The following is a 15,527-nucleotide window of genomic DNA, read 5'->3' as shown; positions in this document are numbered from 1 at the left end:
CATCAGTGACAGACTGGATTAAGAAAATGTGGCACATATACACCATGGAATACTATGCAGCCATAAAAAAGGATGATTTGTGTCCTTTGTAGGGACATGGATGCAGCTGGAAACCATCATTCTTGGCAAACTATCACAAGAACACAAACCAAGCCACATGTTCTCACTCATAGGTGGGAACTGAACAATGAGTCCACTTGGACTTCGAGAGAACATCACACACGGGGCCTATCATGGGGAGGGAGAGGGATTGCATTGAGAGTTATACCTGATGTAAATGATGAGTTGATGGGTGCTGACGAGTTGATGGGTGCAGCACACCAACATGGCACAAGTATACATATGTAACAAACCTGCACGTTATGCACATGTACCCTAGAACTCAAAGTATAATAATAAAAAAAAAGAAAAAGAAAAAAAAAAGTATTTAAATTGTAAAATATAATTAATGAAAATGTATTGTTTCTTTCATCACATACGTATGTCCTCTTGTTCAAGACCATGTTTTCATTATTTTTAAAACTTAATTTTATGGGCAAGAAAAAAACCGCATGAATTTAAGTATATAATACTTCAATATATGTAGATATAATGTAATATTTATTAGCATCTTAAAACACAATATATGTAATATTTAAGTTCAGTTCAACTTAACATTTTTTCTATAAAGGCATAGACACTATGTTGTCTGGGGGGAAACAGCCCAATATTACAGTGGTTGCAGAATGTCAATGTTTAGTTGTCTCTAGGAGAGAATTCTTAGGATTAGGAACACTCATGCTGGCTATTTGAGACAGGTAGATAAGCTCCTTAAATGAGATGAGCAAAACAAATATCATACTATCATTTATTTTTCTAATTTCTTGAAATAAGAAAAATTATCCCTTTTCTACGGCAGGACAATTATCTTATTATAAAAATCAACGTCAAAGTTTTTACTAGCATAAAGTTGTGCACATAGATTTCTGGGTTATAATGGCTGCTTACAGCATTTGTTTTATTCTTACCTACTATCCAACTATGAGCATTACAAAATATTTGTCAATCACTTATCCACTATTTCAAGAATATGTCTTCCCTTTATCTCTATTATAATCTACCACATCTTCACAAATGATATGAAAGTATAATTATAACTAACAAGTACATCATTCTTTCTATGTGCTAGCAATGTTTCCAGTAAGCTTACATGTTCTAAACAATGATAGTGTCACATGAAATTTATGTACTGGATGCTATTATCATTGCCAGTTTATATAGAGAGAAACGAAGACACAGAAGCTTTAAGTAAATTGCCATACTACTTGGAACGTAGTAGAGATGTGATTTGAACACAGGCTTTACAATGAAAGTTCTTAACCACTATGCTGTGATCATCAAAAAGATAACTTTTAAAAAATATCCTAGGATTTCATCAATTTAGGGCCACTACTCTTTTGCTGCTTGAAACATTACCTTTTGGTCTTGAAAATGAAATGTATATTCTATCTTAATCTTTGTTGATGTCTCTTCTTCAGTTATAACCGGTTTTAACTCTTCCATATGTTGGATTGATACTAAGTGTTTTAAAATCAATATCGTCAACATCATAGAACACAGTTCTTGTAAGAGTTTAAACTTTCAGCTGGGCACTGTGGCTCACGTCTGTAATCCTAGCACTTTGGGAGTTTAAATTTCACTTTGATATACATTTGCATTTTATGTTAGATATTCTCCAAACACAAAAATAGGTCTCAGACTGAAAGACTAACTGTGCAATTATGGACAATTCTGTCAAGCTGGAATGATGAAGAGGTGGACTGAATGAGATCTATTTCTATAACTGGTCAGTTCATTTTAGCAGACCTTTTTGCTATGACAACCTGCTAGCTGTGATTCTAAAGAGCCTACCTCCTTTATCTACTGATTTTTTATGTCTTTTTTTCTCTCAAATAGACAGGCCTCTAGGTTCTAATTTACTTGAAAATCTTGAAGAGAAATTCAAGAATATATCTTCATTATGTGGACTAAGTATAGAATGTGTGCGGCCAGCTTTCCTGCTGCATTTATAAAACCCAGGGAAAAATTATATTCTTTAACTTCTACTTATGACTGGCTGTAACTTACAGTTAAATATTATATTCTTTGCTAAGAATAGTTTCTAAATTATTAACAGACACTGTTAAGATCCTTTCTCTTTTTATTCTAATTCAAATTATTTTAAAATTCAATATTAACGGGCATGCCAAATGGCAAAGAGGAAGTCAAACTGTCACTGTTTGCTGATGATATGACTGTATACCTACAAAACTCTAATGACTCATCCAAAAAGCTCCTAGAACTAATAAATGAATTCAGCAAAGTTTCAGGATACAAAAATTAATGTACACAAATAAGTAGCTCTGTTATATACCACCAGCAACCAACCTTAGAATCAAATCAAGAACTCAACGCCTTTTTTAATAGCTGCAAAAATTAAAATACTTAGGAATATACCTAACCAAGGAGGTGAAAGACTTCTACAAGGAAAACTATGAATCACTACTGAAAAACTTCATAGATGACACAAACAAATGGAAACACATCTCATGCTCATGGATGGGTACAATTGATTTTGTGAAAATGACCATACTTCCAAAAGCAATCTACAAATCCAATGCAATTCCCATTAAAATACCTCCATCATTCTTCACAGAACTAGAAAAAACAATCCGAAAAGTCATATGGAACCAAAAAGGAGCCTGCATAGCCAAAGCAAGGCTAAGCAAAAAGAACAAATCTGGAGGCATCACACTACCTGATTTCATACTATACTATAAGGCCATAGTCACCAAAACAGCACGGTACTGGTATAAAAATAGTCACAAAGACCAATGAAACAGAATAGAAAACTAAGAAACAAAGCCAAGTACTTACAGCTAACTGATCTTTGACAAAGCAAACAAAAACATAAAGTGAGGGAAGGACACTCTATTCAACAGATGGTGCTGGGATAATTGACAAGCCACATGGAGAAGAATGACACTGGATCCTCATCTCTCACCTTGTAGAGAAATCAACTCAAGATGGATCAAGGACATAAATCTAAATCCTGTAACCATAAAAATTCTAGAAGATAACATCAGAAAAACCCTTCTAGATATTGGCTTAGGCAAAGACTTCATGACCAAGAACCCAAAAGCAAATGCAACAAAAACAAAGATAAATGGATGAGACTTAATTAAACTAAATAGCTTCTGTATAGCAAAAGAAACAATCAGCAGAGTAAACAGAGTCTCTCTCTCTCTCTCTCTCTCTCTCTCTCTCTGTGTGTGTGTATATATATATACACACACATACATCTCTCTCTCTGTATATATATATACAGAGAGAGAGAGAGAGAGAGATTACGCAGCCATAAAAAAGGAACAAAATAATGGTATTCATGTCGACCTGGATGGAATTGGAGGTCATTATTCTAATTGAAGTAACTCCTCACAGGTGGAAAAACCAAACATTGTGTGTTCTCAGTCATAAGTGGGAGCTAGGTTATGAGGATGCAAAGGCAAACAAATGATACAATGGACTTTGGAGACTCAGGGGTAAGGATGGCAGGGTTGAGAGATAAAAGACCAAACATTGGGTTCAGTGTACACTACTTGTGTGATGGGTGCACCAAAATCTCAAAAATCACCACTAAATAACACACTCATGTAACCAAACACCATCTGGTCCCCCAAAACCTATTGAAATAAAAATATAATATTAAATTATGATATATTTTCAAGTTTATAAATAAAATTATAAGTATTAATATTTATAATATCTAACACAAGGTTTTTAAAAAAGCACCTGCAACATAAAAACTCACAAGTCAAAAATATTTTTGCTATAAATATCCAAAAATTTTTTATGTGTTTCACAGGGTGTCTATTAAAGACTTACATTTTTTCCATAATTCTTACTGAAGGATGAGATACTGACATTTCTATTATATACTGCTATAAGAATAAGTGATTTGTGTGGTGTGGGATGGATGCAGAAGAATATCACTAAAAGTCCTATGAACTTTGAACAAAAAATAAATAAATACTATGAGCACCTTTATGCCACAAATTTGATATTCTAGATAAAATGGATCAATTTATTGAAAGACACATTTTTCCAAAACTCATATAAGAAACAAACAATCAGAATAGACTTATGTCTCTTAAAGAAATTGAATCACTAGTTAATAACTTTCCAAAACAGAAAGCACCAGGCACAGATGGGATTATAGGTGAATTTCATCAAACCTTTAAGAAATACTTTGTATCAATTTTCTACAATCACTTTCAGAAGATAGAAGCAGAGGGAATATTTCCTAACTCATTCTGTAGAGCCACCATTACACTAATTTCAAAAACAGACAAGAAGATTACAAGAGAAGTAAACTTCAGACCAACATCTCTCATCAACATGGATGTAAAACTTCTCACTAAATATTAGCAAATTGAATCTAACAATGTATAAAAATAATTTTACACCATGAGCAAGTGGGATTTCTCCTGAGTTGCAGGGTTGTTTCAGCATTTGAAAATGAATTAGTGTGACCATCATACAAACAGCCTAAAGTAGAAAAATTCCATGATCATATCAATGAATGCTGAATAAACACTTGACAAAATTCAACAATCATTCATGACAAAAACTCTCAGGAAACTAGCAGTAGAAGGGAATTTCCTCAATTTGATAAAGGATATAAATATCTACAAAAAACCCCTATAGTTAATATCATAATTAATAGTGAGAAACTTGAAACTTTTCACAAAAATCAGGAATACGGCAAGGGTAACTCCTCTAACCACTCCTCTTCAACATTGTACTAAAATCTTGGCTAATGTCATAAGATAAGACAAGAAAAGAAAAGGAAGACAGATTATAAAGGAAGAACTAAAACTGTTTTGTTCACAAATAACATGATTGTCTATGTAGAACATATAAAATAATTGACAAAAATCCTTCTGAAACTAATATGCAATTACAGCATGTTTGGAGTATATAATGTTAATATACAAAAGTCAATTGCTTTTCTGTGTACCATAAATGAACAAGTAGAATTTGAAATTAAAATCACAATACCATTAACATTAGCACCCCCAAAATGAGATAGGAATATACCTAATAACACATGTATATAATCTACATGAGGAAAACTAAAAAACTGTTATGGATACAATCAAATAACTAAACAATTGGGGAGAAATTCCATGTTCATGGATAGGTAGGCTAAATATTGTCATGACGTCAGTTCTTCACAATTTTATCTACAGATTCAATGCAACTTCAATTAAAATCCCAGCAAGTTATTTTGTGGATCTCAACAAACTGATTATACAGTTTATATGGAGGCACAAAATACCCAGAATGGTCAAAAAAATATTAAAAGAAAACCATAGTTGAAGGATGAACACTCCCTGACTTTAAGACTCACTATAAGGCTACAGTAATCAAGACCCTGTGCTATTGGTGAAATAATGAACAAACAGATGAATGGGACAAAATAGGAAGCCTAGAAAGAGACCCGCATAAACTCAGTCAACCGATCTTTGACAAAGGCAGAAAGGCAATTAAAAAAACCAAAGATAGTTATTTTGACAAATGGTACAGGACAATTGGATATTCACATATAAAAATAAGTAAATATAAACATACATCTTGAATCCTTCACAAAAAATAACTTAAAATGAATCATGGACCTAATTTCAAAATGCAAAACTATAAAACTCCTAGAATATAAGTAAGAGAAAACCTAGATTACTTTGTGTATGGCAATGACTTTTTAGATAAAATAGCAAGGGCATGATCTATAAAAGAAGTAATTGATAAGCTGGACTTCATTGAAATTTTAATAAACTTCTGCTCCATAAAAGACAGCATCAAATGATCAAAAAGACAAGTTACAGACTGGGAGAAAATATTTGCAAAGACACGCCTAATAAAGGACTGTATCTGGAATATACAGAGAACTTTTAAAGTGTAATAATAATAATAACCCAATCAGTAAATAAGTTAATGACCTTAACAGATAACTCATCAAAGAAGATACATAAATGGAAAATAAGCATGTGAAAAGATGCTCCACATCATCTCACCAGGTAAATGAGAATTAAAACAACAATGAGATATCATTACACATCTAATAGAATGGCCGAAATCCAGAACACTGACAACGTCAACGCTGATGAAGATGTGGAGTAACAGGAACACTCTCATCCTCTGCTGGCGGGAATGCAAAATGGTATTTCCACGTCAGAAGACATTTTGGCGGTTTCCTGCCAAACTAAACATCCTCCTACCATATGACTAAATAGTCATGCTCCTTGGTATTTATCCCAAGGAGTTAAAAGCTTATCTCTACACAAAAATCTGCATATGGACATTTATAAAAACCTTACTCATAATTGCCAAAACTTAGAAGTAATCAGAATGGCCCTCTGTAGGTGAATGGGATGTATGCAGAAGGAAGTCACTAAACATAACCTTCCCAGACTGTTACTTTCATGTATTTCTTGGTTGGCCAAAACATAAATATGATTATGAAGACATTTTCTGCTCTCACAACAACATAGCTTTCACATGAATTGAAAGGATACTTTTCAGATATAATTCAAGTCAAATTAGAGATAGCTGAGGAAACAAAACCTAACATTGTAGCTAATAAAGTTTATTAGGGGTTGAATTGTATCTCCCAAAGGGGCTTTAAAGTCCTTAGCCCCAGTACCACAGAATTCGGTCTTACTTGGAAATTGAATCATTGCGGATGTAACCAGATAATTTAAGATGAAGTCCTAATAGATTAGGGTGAACCCTTAATCCAATGATACTGGTGTTATTATAAGAAGAGGCAAGACTAGATAAAGATAAACACACAGAGAGGACAACAGGAGGACTATAGAGGGAGATTGAAGTGATTTTCCTACAACACCACAAATGCAAGGGAAGGCTTAGGGCCACCTGAAGCTGAAAGCAGCAAGAAAGGACCCGACTCTCACCCCAACCTCCAAGTTCAGAAGAAGCATGGCCCTGTCAACACCATGTTTCTGAACTTCCAGCTTCCAGGATTGAGAGAATACATTTCTGTTGTTTTAGCCACACAGTTTGTGGTATTTTGTTATGGGAGCCCTAGGAAACTAATACAAACTTGAACATGGCAGAAGCTTGAAACATGTATGAGTAAAGTGCTGTGTACTGTCTTTCACCAGTAACTAGCAGTCTTTCCTTTGGATTTAGATGTCCAAATCCAGACCAGATCGACTTGATCTGATCTCTTTTTCTAAATTCAATCAGTGGCTATATGCAGATAGGTTAATAAAAACTAAAACAACAACAAAAACAACTAAAAAATTGATAAAAATTAAAAATATAAAAAGTAAGAAAATCCTCAAAATAACAGTATATATGTTAATCACACATAGATAAAAGTGGCATGCTTAAATTATAAACTTATTTTAATGTAATTAGTTATGTATTCTTATTACTATAGAGTATAAATTTTATTCTTAAAAAATAAATCATGAGGTGTATGACAGCATAGATATCTTAATCAAAGTATCTTCCAATTTTACTCTGAATTCCTTAAATTCTAATGCCTATGACTTAGTAACTACAAAATAAATGTGAGGCTGCATTAGAAAAAACAATAAAAATGACATGAATTTTAATTAGTTTGAATGATGATACCTATCATCAATTTGCTCACAATGTTACTTTGAGATAAAGTTTTTAAAGTAAGTTACACTATTGCAAAGCTTAGAAATACTTGTTTAAGAAGACCAATACTCGACAATGCCAGATTTTTTAAATAAGTGGTAATATTAACCAGAAAAAAAAATGCATACCATATTATAAAAATATCAAACCTATATCCCACTGTTAAGGGTAGGAGCAAAATCTACCTCAAGATATATCACAGGGATCATCAAGAAGTCAGCAAAATCCATCAGTGCTGTCATCATTGTTCTATTGCCTAATTGGGCTTCCTCTCTTCATTATTCCCTAAAATCAGTGCATAGTTTTGAAGAAATCCCATGTCTCTTATTTTATATTTCTACTACTAAACCAAATTGAATATGCTGTAATTGGTCCTTAATTATTGAAGAAATACTGGAATACATCAGTGACTCAACACTATCTTAAACTATTTATATACACTTTGTTATAAATGTGCTCAATTATTGTTCATTAGTGCCCATGAATATTGGATAAATCAGCTTTTATTGACTTATAGAAAGTTAAACAGTGTGTGAGCTCCAGAATATACTAGGAATATATAATCTGAGAATATAAATTCTACAAGATAAAGAACTTGTAATTCCTTTAGGTATTTAAGGTATATATATCTACCAGAAGTAGATATCTCTTTTTAAACTCTGAAACACCATATAATGTTACTTGAAATTAATATTGCTGATGATGTAGTCAAATTTGTTATAAAATGTTGTTATTCACATACTTTTCAATAATATGGATCAAATATACATTTTTTTCATTATAGAGTAAATTCAGAAAAAGTAAATATACTGTGCATGCTATGTTTCAGTAAGTTTGTTAATATAGTCACTAATCATACCTGAGTTAGTTCATTAATAGCTACAAGTCCATTACTGTCTGCATCAAAATATTTAAACATTTGATCCACCAATGGCTTCTTCCGAGATATGTCGTCGTCATTAGGATTTTCATTTTCTTGCATAATATATTTTTGGTTTTGTAAATCTAATAGCATATTTTTCATCTTGCTGTATTCAGTAGTCTTGCACTTATCTCCTGTAACAAAAGAACTAGTTATTTTCAAAGCAATATTATTGAAAAGAAATAGTTTATTTAATTCATGTTTAGAGGCTATTTTATGAATAACATTCTATGTACATAATTTTTACTTTTCTAGTGTTGCACAATTTACGACTTGTACAAGAAAAATGAAATGGGCTATTTCCATGATGGGACAGAAAACTTTTATCTCTATTACATCTGATAACAACATATTTCTGTGTGGTTTGTTTATGAGAAAGGTATAGATGCTATGACAGACATAACAAAAATGATAGTTCCAGCTGGAAACTTATTTCAAAGCTCAAATGTATTGTTTTAGTTTTTATTCTTACTCTAGATCTCTTTATAAGTCTCTAGATAAGCCTCTATAAAACTCTCTAGATAGTTTTACAAGTGCAGAAAATGAGATATAAGGAGGTGACATCAATTGCTGAAGGCAAAGGATCAGATTGTGCTGCATTTTGTACTTAAACATATATATAGAGAGAAATAAGTATATAGAAATACATATAGAAATATATGTGTTTAGGGCCGGGCGCGGTGGCTCACGCCTGTAATCCCAGCACTTTGGGAGGCCGAGGCGGGCGGATCACGAGGTCAGGAGATCAAGACCATCCTGGCTAACACGGTGAAACCCCATCTCTACTAAAAAATACAAAAAACTAGCTGGGTGAGGTGGTGGGCGCCTGTAGTCCCAGCTACTCGGGAGGCTGAGGCAGGAGAATGGCGTGAACCCGGGAGACAGAGCTTGCAGTGAGCTGAGATCTGGCCACTGCACTCCAGCCTGGGCGACAGAGCCAGACTCCGTCTCGGAAAAAGAAAAAAAAAAGAAAGAAAGAAATATATGTGTTTAAACGTATATTATATATTAAATATATATATATGTGTATATATATGGTTCCAAGAGATGATACCACATTTTAAATCTGAAATATGTTTTAGAGATTTGGATTTGCATTGATGACATTCACACATATATATTTACATCTATATTATTTTTAAAAAATTTTAGTTGTTACAAATACACAATGGCTGCACATATTTATGGGTTACATGTGGTATTTTGACACAGGCATACAACATGCAATGATTAAAATCAGGGTAATTGGGACATCTATCACCTCAAACATTTATGATTTCTTTAGGTTAGGGACTTTCCAAACCCAGCTTTTAATTATTTTGAAATATACAATAAATTATTGTTAACTACAATTGCCCTGTTTTGTTACTAAATATTAGATCATATTAGAAGGCCAGTTCCTTCTAACTGTATTTTGTACCCAACTAACCAACCCATCTTTATTCTCCCGCCATCACCCCCGCCACTCTTTCCCAACCTCTGGTAACTATCACTTTAAAGCCATTGAGTTCCAATATTTTTCTCAGCTCCCATATATGAGTGAGAACATGTGATATTTGTCTTTCTATTTCTGGTTTATTTCACTTAACATAATATCCACCAGTTCCAGTATGTTGTTGCAAATGTCAGGATTTCATTCATTTTTATGACTAATATTTCATTGTGTATATGAACCACATTTTCCTTATCCATTTATCTGCTGATGAACATTTAGGTTGATTCCATACCTTGACTATTGTGACTAGTGCTGTGATAAACATAAGAGTGGAAATATCTCTTTGATATTCTAATTTCCTATCTTTTGCCTATATATCCAGCAGTGGGATTGCCTGTACACTGCTGGTGGGAATGTAAATTAGTACAAACACTATGAAGAACAGTATGAAGCATCTCAAAAAACTAAAAATAAATGCATTTTCTTAATTCTGACTTCTTAATAACACTAAAATCATATTAGTATTCTTCTAATAGTGTTTTCTTACTGTTCTGATATTCATTCATCTCTTTGTTTAGGGCCCCTGGTATATAATGTGATATATATTTGCACTTTTTATTTTACAGTGTTACGTTTGCCTCTCCACAGCTAAATCATAAGCTTACTGAAGCAAGATTGCATTACAGATATTTAGTATCTGCCATGTAATAACCAGGACAATACTGGGAACATCACAGTTAGTGAAAATAATTTCTTGGATTACTGTCTCTCAAAAGTAAATAACGGCCAGGCTCAGTGGCTCATGTCTGTAATCCCAGCACTTTGGGAGGCTGAGGCGGGGGAAATCACCTGAGGTCAGGAGTTAAAGACCAGCCTGGCCAACATGGTGAAACCCCATCTCTACTAAAACTAAAAAAAATTGACCAGGCATGGTGGCACGTGCCTCTAATCCCAGCTACTCTGGACTCTGGAGGCTGAGGCAGGAGAATCACTGGAACCCTGGAGGCGGAGGTTGCAGTCAGCCAAGATTACACCACTGCACTGCAGCCTGGATGACAGAATGAGACTCTGCATCAAAAAAAAAAAGAAAAGAAAAGAAAAGAAAAAAGAAAAAATTCTCTAATATTTTCACATAATTATTTTACGTGAAGAAATAATTTTACTTACAATGGCCTCATGATGAGATCTTTATAAATGCCATATTGAAATGGTATGCATATTGCTGATAGCAAATGTGATATGAAATATATTATACAAAAATTCAGTGCATAAATAATTTGAAAATTAAATAATAGGTTTTATATTAGTTGAGATTTTTTATTACATATTTTTAGGAAAAAAATCCTAACTTTATAATTATGATCAATTTTGACAATTAGGCTTAAGAGCATCTACAATGTTAAAAGAAAATGTCTAAAGACATTTAAATATGTGTCAGAGAAGCATGGGGCTACAAAACAATATTTGAATCTCATTCTCTTTTGAGACAAAATGGAAAACAATCTCTTCCAAAGAGATGATAGACTGTCTTTATTTTTCAAAGGCAGTGAAATTACTATTGCTGTTCAGCACTTTGGTTTTTAGCAATCCTGTCAACAAGTTCTTTTTCACAACAAAATGTAAACTTTGTGCTGCAGATTAAGTCAATTTTGTATCATTCTGTTCTCACTAAAGAATAAGAAGAAGAATATGTTTTCATTATAGCAAGAAACTCATTGACAAAAGAGAGAAGTAATCAAATCCGTAGCCATTGTTAGCAATTTTGGTATCGGGGAAAGCAGCACAAAGGGAGCCTTCAAATAGTGAACGTGTGTTTATCTGTGTGTACAGGTGTGCATCAGGAAGGAGAGAAATGTGTGATGAAAAAAATACTGAAAAGGATCATACACCATTCCAATAGCCTTTCCTTGGATTTCTGTATATGACCCTGGGTCTGTAGTGCCTTCATTTCTATCAACTGCCAGTGGATGCCATATGAAACTGGGGGCTGACCTTTAGACCAATGGCAATGGGGAGATTTGAATGTTGGCGAGAGATGGATGGGAAACAGGAGTTAAACACTGAAAACCTTTAACTAATATTTAAAACTAGAGAAAGGGATAGAGTTTGGGTTGCCCCACTCTAATTTTGACCTAATCTAATCTGTGTGATCATCATAACACTCTCATTAATGCTTTCATTCCCCAAATAGTTGTAAATTTCTTCTCCAGTCCAGAAATTGAGGTAGTTGCTGGAAATCCAAATAATATAACCATAAAAATCATTGCAGTTAAGGCATTCATATTCTATAAATATGTACAATGTGCATGCAATTATTTAAATTTCTGTAAAAATTTATTAGTTTTTTTTGTCATAGAATTTTTAGTTATAAATAGGTATATCTGTTATTAATAACAGATTACATGTAAGGAAGGCTTCCCATGTGTCAGAAACTTTACACATATTAAGTCATTTTATACTTATTGAATCTACCCAACAACCCAAAAAGAAAATCATTATTATTACTACCATTTTACAGATGAGGAACTAAGGCACAGAGATGTGAAATAACTTGTTCAAGGTTATAGAGCTAGAAGGGCAGATTTACTTTTACATACGTGCCGTATCTCCCTTTTATCCACTAACTTTACTTCTCTCATTTTCAGAACTGAGTTTTTCTTTTTAACTATTTTATTTAATAGTTAAAATTAAATATTGCATGGATTCTGTAATTTGTCTAATGATTATTTGTAAAGTGAGAGATAGATATAATAACAAAATCTAGGCAATATCACTGTTTATATTACAGGAGAAAGAACACACATACACACACACACACACAAATGTAGTATCTAAGAGGTAACAGGTGAACTATCAGAATGTATTGAATAGAAAGCCAAAGGGAGAGAACTTTTCAAGAAACAGAGTGTGATGAAATGTAAAACACTTGAGAGTAAAAGCAAGATAAACAAAACATGTCCATTGGAGTCCTTAAACTGGAGGTAATTAGTAACTTTAAAGAAAAAAATTAAACTTTAAAGAAAAATGCTAGTAACTAAATGGTGCAAATTTTACATTACAATGGGTTGTGTAGGGTAATACATAATTATTAAATATTAAATTATTAAATAATTTCTAATTTCCAAATTAGAAATATTAAATATGTATTACCCTTTTAATAATTATTGATAGAAAAGGAAAACAACTAGCATGGTTAACACAGAAGAGTAGACATTTAGAAATTGTGCTCCCTCCCCAAGTCCAAAAATAGCAGCAAGCAGGAAGGGAATAAGTTTTTGTTTGTTTATGTGGTTACTTTGATAGAATCATTTTCTCAAGTTAATTGACAGGCAGCATGAGATTAGCATAGCTAAAGAAAAGAAACTATTTCACTTCATGCTCTGGGACAACAGTGTGAAATCTCCTCTGCTGTTCCTGTTCTAGACACGAAGAATATACTAGGGAACGTGACCAAAATCCTTATTTAATGGTATCTGTACATTATCTTTCTTCCCATGGATGCAGCGTCACTAGGGCTGTGCTGACTTTTGACTCAGAGTCATTCTAAGGGCAAGGAAAATTCATCTGGCCTTGTAGGGCCTGCAAGGATGCGGAATCACTGACGCCCAAATGCCTGCACCTGTGTAGCTGGCAATGCCTCTCCAAGTCACACAGAACTGAGAACAATGACATCTTACACATCTGAGAGTACAACCGTCAGTTTTGAGTACATGATAAGTGCTAAAAATTATAGATTATATCAATTATGCTTAGTATAATATGTTTTTGTAAAGGCTGCAATTTGTTCTTATCTCTTTGAAATTACACTTTTATCCTTTCCTCCTATCCTCCAGTAAAAAGTACCAATTCCCTCCAACACAAAAGATTCAATCAAAAGCATAAAAGGAAACCATGTTTTATCTTTTTGACACTTATTCTTAGAATTTGATTAGTTTGATTCCAATATAAGCCGAAATCTTAGAAACTCAAAGAATAAAAATGTATTGTTTTTATTTAGAATAAATTCCATTTGTATATTATAATGTATGTAGAAACTGTTTTTCCTCAAACTATTCAATAATTGCTAATAAACACAAATATTTTAGACAAATATTTTGTATTTAAAGCATAAAAAAGATGTAAAAACTTCAGTTGTATTTAATATGCATATGTAATATGCATATATGAATCAAATTCAATGTGGAAAGCTATCATGTTTATATTAATTATAAGTAGTGAAACTATATATACAAAGGAATCCAAATTATCTTGGTTAAAGGTAGCCTGAACATAATTTAAAAAAAAAAAAAACTTTAAACTGTGATATCTACCTAATTTTCAAAAAGATAAAAAGTGTCAATTGTATTGTGTTATTTGAACTTTACTTAAGTGTACTACAGTTATATATAGTAATGTAAGCTTCCTATCTTTCAGGTACTAGTCTAGTTCTAGATATTCACTGGTACAAACACACTTACACACACCACATTAGAACATAGTGCATTTAAAGAGCCATGATTATTGTAAATACAGGGGCATTTTTAAAAGACTTTGGTTTTTAGTGTTTTAGGCTTACAGAAAATTGAGCAGAAATTATAGAGTTCCCATAGACCCTTTTCCCCCAACACATGCAGATCTTCCCCAGCTATCAACATCCCACATCATAGTTACAGTTGATGAAGAAATATTGAATACCATTATCACCCCAGATCCATAGTTCAACTTATGATGCTTTAAGTACATTAAAGTTCTTGGTGTTGTACATTCTACGGGTTCTGACAATTGTATAATGGCATTTATCTACCATTATACTATAATTTACAGAACAGTTTTACTGGCCTAAAAATCCTGCGTGCTCCATCTATTCATCACTCCTTCTCCTGTAACCCTTGGCAACCACTGATTTTTTTTTATGTTTTCCACAGTGTTACCTTTTCTAGAATGTCATATAGTTGGAATCATACAGTATGGAGATTTTTTCAAACTGGCTTCTTTCACTTAGTAATATGAATGTTTGTTTCCAGCATGTCTTTTCATGGCTTGATAGCTCACTTCTTTTTAGAACTGAATAATATTCCATTGTATGAATGTACCACAGTTTATCCATTCACCTGTTGAAGGGCAACTTGGCTGCTTCTAAGTTTTGGCAATTGTGGATAAAGCTGCTATAAACATCTGTGTGAAGGTTTCTGTGTATGGATTTAAGTTTTCAACCCATTTGAATAAACATCAAAAAGCATGATTGCTGCATGATATGGTAAGAATATATTTAGTTTTGTAGGAAGCTGTCAAAGTCTCCTCCAAAGTGGCTGTACCATTTTGTATTCCAGCAAGCAATGGGTGAAACTTCCTATTGCTCCATATCTTTGCCAGGATTTGATGTCGTCAGTGTTTTGGGTTTTCATCAGTCTAATAAGTGTGTAGTGGTAGTTCCTTTTGTTTAGAGGGGATTATTTTAGTTTGTAAGTGATTATATTTTAC

General features: G+C 33.1%; 1 protein-coding gene across 5 annotated transcripts in view; it reads right to left on the bottom strand.

Moving 5' to 3' along the window:
• Window positions 1–15,527, bottom strand: part of FSTL5 (follistatin like 5) — a 795,441-nt gene that overhangs the window by 386,238 nt on the left and 393,676 nt on the right. For all 5 annotated transcript variants that reach the window (XM_021938126.2, XM_021938127.2, XM_021938124.2 and 2 more), the window contains one exon: window positions 8,570–8,766. In XM_021938126.2, the coding sequence (XP_021793818.2) occupies window positions 8,570–8,766 (197 nt within the window). The remainder of the gene's footprint in view (window positions 1–8,569; window positions 8,767–15,527) is intronic.

Source organism: Papio anubis, chromosome 3, assembly GCF_008728515.1.
Source record: "Papio anubis isolate 15944 chromosome 3, Panubis1.0, whole genome shotgun sequence".
Classification (NCBI taxonomy): Eukaryota; Metazoa; Chordata; class Mammalia; order Primates; family Cercopithecidae; genus Papio; species Papio anubis.
The sequence above is the reverse complement of the archived record's forward strand: the minus strand, read 5'-3'. Positions and strand labels throughout refer to the sequence as shown.